The 4,242-nt window shown below is 30.2% G+C and overlaps 1 protein-coding gene across 1 annotated transcript; it reads left to right on the forward strand.

Annotated features, from left to right (window-relative positions):
- Positions 1 to 3,240: 3,240 nt before the first annotated feature.
- On the forward strand, positions 3,241 to 3,718 carry LOC132637270 (uncharacterized). The gene is made up of 2 exons (XM_060354382.1): positions 3,241 to 3,366; positions 3,464 to 3,718. The coding sequence occupies exons 1-2, from the start codon at positions 3,241 to 3,243 to the stop codon at positions 3,716 to 3,718; spliced, it is 381 nt and encodes a 126-aa protein (XP_060210365.1).
- The last annotated feature ends 524 nt before the right edge of the window (positions 3,719 to 4,242 follow it).

Below are 4,242 nucleotides of genomic sequence, written 5' to 3' on the forward strand. Positions count from 1 at the left end.
ACATTAATTTAAATAATTAAAAAAGAACCCCCACCAATTCAGATGCAGAAGAAAGAAGGTGAGATAGAAGTGGCGTGTGGTTGCACAGAGGAGGAAGAAAAAAAGGAATGGTGCAGGTTCTGTAGAGGAGGAAGAAGAATTTTTTTTACAAGATTTTATTTTTTTCTGGTAAAAAATGCTTTTATATTTGGGACTTTGTGTAAATTAAAAAACTTAGGGGTATATCAAAACTTATCTTTTAAATGAGCTTATCCTCAATAAGAAAGAGACCTTTTTACTCAATTTTTAGAACTTCTATCCTTGTTCCTTGAATAAATAACTCAAAGGTCTCTTTTAATTCCATCCCCTGTGTAACTTAAGGTGAAGATACAATTTGAATATATTATTTTTAATTAAAAATATTTAACTCAATTAACATAATTCTTAGTATAAGTAAAACAAAACTTCAAATATGAGATGGTTAATCATTCAATATTTAAGAGAGTGTGTGTGTAGAGGAGTCAATTATTTACTTTTAAATTATAGCATTATAAATTCATAATGTAAGAGAGCTCGTTGCTTAAATTTAAAATATATAGGAACATGTCTGCAAAAATGTGAGTTATAGGTAAATTGTTTACTGGTAAAATGTACAGAAGATGATGAGTATGTAAAATGCAGAAAAGTTTACTGGTAAAATATATGATGTGTATTATATTATTTCATAATTTAAAATATATATGACGTGTATTATATTATTTCATAGTGTAATAAATAAATTATCATAATTCAAATTAGTAAATAAATTTTAAAAATATAAATGATTCAAAAATAATTCAAATATACATAAGAATTTTCAATTGACTTTTAAGGCTAACTATTTGAAATTATAAATAATTTAGATATAATGTATTGGGAAGATAAAAGGTGAGCATGCAGAGTAGTTACTAATACTTTTTTGAAGGGAAGCTTATTGGAGGGAAAAGAAGGGTATTTGGAGCTAAAAACTAATAAGGACAATAACGACTTTTTATATTTTTTGCCCATAAATTCTACACATTCAGCATTACCCTAATTCAAAATATAGGTGAAAGATGCACAAGTTCCGAAAAACTTTATAATGGGTGAGGCATAAATATGACATGGTGTGTGAGAGAGTATTTTATTACAATTATATTGTGGCCCCACCACATTATGCTCTTCCTGCTCTTCTTTTCTTCTTTCATGTTTTTTGTCATTTCTCTCTCGTCTTTCTTATTTTTTCTCTTTTTTTTTCATCAATTTCTATTATACGTTGATCAATTTTTTTAAGTTATTCTTCCATTTTATTATTTAGATTTTCAATTTTTTCTTAAAAAATCAGTTAAACTCTGTACAAGTTTAAAACAAAATAATTGGCACTCCAAAAAAAATGTAAAAATTGATAATAAAAAATGAATGTAGGATACTTTTAAAAGTAAAAACACCTTAGGAAATTTATTGGAATTCTTTTTTTCCTTTTTCTTTTGGTATATATTATTCAAAGTTGCAACATTTTGTACCCAAGAAATTCAAAGTTCTAAGTGTCATCAAAGTAGACCCTGAATTTAGTGGTGTGCAAAAATTGGTTTAATCGATAAACTGAACCAAAAAAAAAGTTATTTGTTCAGCAATCTATTTGGTTAATGATTTTTTTAAGTTTTATGGACTACCGACTCGATTTCAAATTATAAGTTCTATTAACAGTTAAACCGATAACCCAATAAGGACATAAAATCTTACTAAAATTACCTTTAATAAGCATGTTTCAGTGATATTTTCTCTGTGAAAGATGTAGGAGGCCAAACGAATTGTGTTCGAAGACAATTGGTTTAACCGGTAAATTGAACCAGTAACGTGTTTGAACCTATGTCCTTATTGGGTCATCGGTTTAACTGTTAATAGAACTTAAAAATTGAAATCGAGCTGGTAGTCCGATAAAATTTAAAAAATCATTAACCAAATAGATTGCTAAACCAATAACGTTTTTCCTGTTCATTTTATCGATTAAACCGATTTTTGCACACCCCTAAATTCATGGCCTACTTTCATGACACTTAGGACTTTGAATTTCTCGAGTGTAGAATGTACCAACTTTGAATGGAATATATACTAAAAGAAAATTCTTATGTAGCAACTTTGAATTGAATATATACAAAAGAAAAAAAGATAATTCCAATAAATTTCCTGTTAATAGAACTTAAAATTTGAAATCGAGCTGGTAGTCCATAAAACTTAAAAAATCATTAACCAAATAGGTTGCTAAACCAATAACTTTTTTTTTGTTCAGTTTATCGGTTAAACCGATTTTTGCACACTACTAAATTCAGGGTCTACTTTGATGACACTTAGAACTTTGAATTTCTCGGGTACACAATGTAGCAACTTGAATAATATATACCAAAAGAAAAGGAAACAAAGAATTCCAATAAATTTTCTAAGGTGTTTTTACTTTTAAAACTATCCTACATTTAATTTTGGTTATTAGTTTTTATACTAATTTTTTTTTTTAAGTGTCAATTATTTTCTTTTAAACTTGTACGGAGTTGAACTGATTTTTTAAGAAAAATTGAAAAAAATGGAAGAATATCTTAAAAAAAATTGATCCGCATATAATAGAATTAATTTTAAAATTGATGATAAAAAAGAAAATGAGAAAAAATAGGAAAGAGGAGAGAGAAATGACAAAAAAACATGAAGACGAAAAGAAGAGTAGAAACAGCATAAAGTGGTGGGGCTCACAATATAATTATAATAAAATTATTCCTCACACACCATGTCATATTTATGTCTCACCCATGACAAAGTTTTGGCAAAAGTCATAGATAGCCGCCTAAACTTTACCACATTTTTCTCATGGCTACCTAAATCGGAGGTTGTACCTATTGACTACCTAAACTACCCTGAATTTATATCACGTAAGCACCTTTTTCCTACATGGCAGCTCGTGTGTGCTGCATGCAAAATGGGTGCGTGAAGGGTTGTGTTGTTGCTTATATGGCAACTCCAACGTACCCTTTTTTTTAATAACCCTAAATTTAAAACCCCAATTCCAAAAATTTCAAAATCTCTCCTTTCTCCTTTCTCCTTTCTCAGTCGTTTCTCTCTCCCCTTTCTCCTCCTTTCTCCCCCGTTTCTCTCTCTTGTTTCAGTTCAATTTTTTTCGTCCTTGTCTCTCGATTTATAGTTGTTGTTGGCTATATTGTCTCTTATTTCTGTCTTGGTTCTCTCTTCTTCATAGCAATGTCACAAAATTCAGGGATTATAGATGAAAATGTTATTTGTAATTGTGGTAATTCTTGTAATGTAAGAACTTTGAGAACAATTAACAACACAGGTCGTAGATTCTTTGGTTGCAAGATGCTAAAAGTGAGTACCTATTTTAAAATTTTGATTTTTGGAAATTTGATTTTCGGTCATTTTTTCGGATTTGTTGTGTTCATAATTTTCTTTTACTTTTATGCAGGATAAGGGTGGATGTGGCTATTTTAAATGGATTGATCCATCTCCAGAGGTTGAGCTTTTGAAGGAGAAGCTTAAAGAGGTTGAAGACGAGAGGGATACATTGAAATATAAAATGAAGGAACTTAGAGGCAAGTATGATTCATTGAAACAAAAATTGAAGGAAATTAAGGAAGAGAGGGACTGTGCAAAAGCCAAATTCAACAGGCTTGTCGTTGTTGTTCTATATTTTTTACTTGCAAAAATTATCTTTGAGTAGTCTAATTGTTTCCTAGTTACTGTTTGAAATGTTCCTGCAAAGATTTTCTTCTATGTTTGTAGTAATGTTTTGGTTATTAGATTTTGTGAATTACTTGGCTTGTGTTTGGCGTTGTGAATTAGTCGCAAATATGACATGAATATAAATCAGCAAAGAAACATAGCAATTGTTCATTAAAATGCTAGCATCATACATAGAAAAGAAAATAGAGACCTAGTCAACAACTATGACTTCTTCCTCTTCCTCTTCCTTCTCTTGAACATCGAATCATATGCCCTCCCGGCACTTAGACTCGCAGACCCAAATACAGAGTGTATCTCCCTCCGTCAATTACTCAGATTCCAGAAAGTCTTTCCACCCGAGACAGAGGCGCGCGTGTTTTCCAATTTTGTAGGTCATAGTGTAATGTTTTTCTCCATAAGCAACAACGGCATGAGTTATTTTGGTTGGTAGAACATCAAGAATATTAGTAGGAAGCACCTGCAAAAAAAAACATGAAAAATTACTAAACTATTGCAATAAAA

The sequence above is a fragment of the Lycium barbarum genome, chromosome 4, assembly GCF_019175385.1.
Source record: "Lycium barbarum isolate Lr01 chromosome 4, ASM1917538v2, whole genome shotgun sequence".
Taxonomy (NCBI): domain Eukaryota; kingdom Viridiplantae; phylum Streptophyta; class Magnoliopsida; order Solanales; family Solanaceae; genus Lycium; species Lycium barbarum.

Coding starts and splice junctions, on each gene's coding strand:
- LOC132637270 (XM_060354382.1), top strand. CDS start 3,241: ATGTCACAAAATTCAGGGATTATAGATGAAAATGTTATTTGTAATTGT. Junction 3,367..3,463: donor TTGGTTGCAAGATGCTAAAA/GTGAGTACCTAT, acceptor ACTTTTATGCAG/GATAAGGGTGGATGTGGCTA.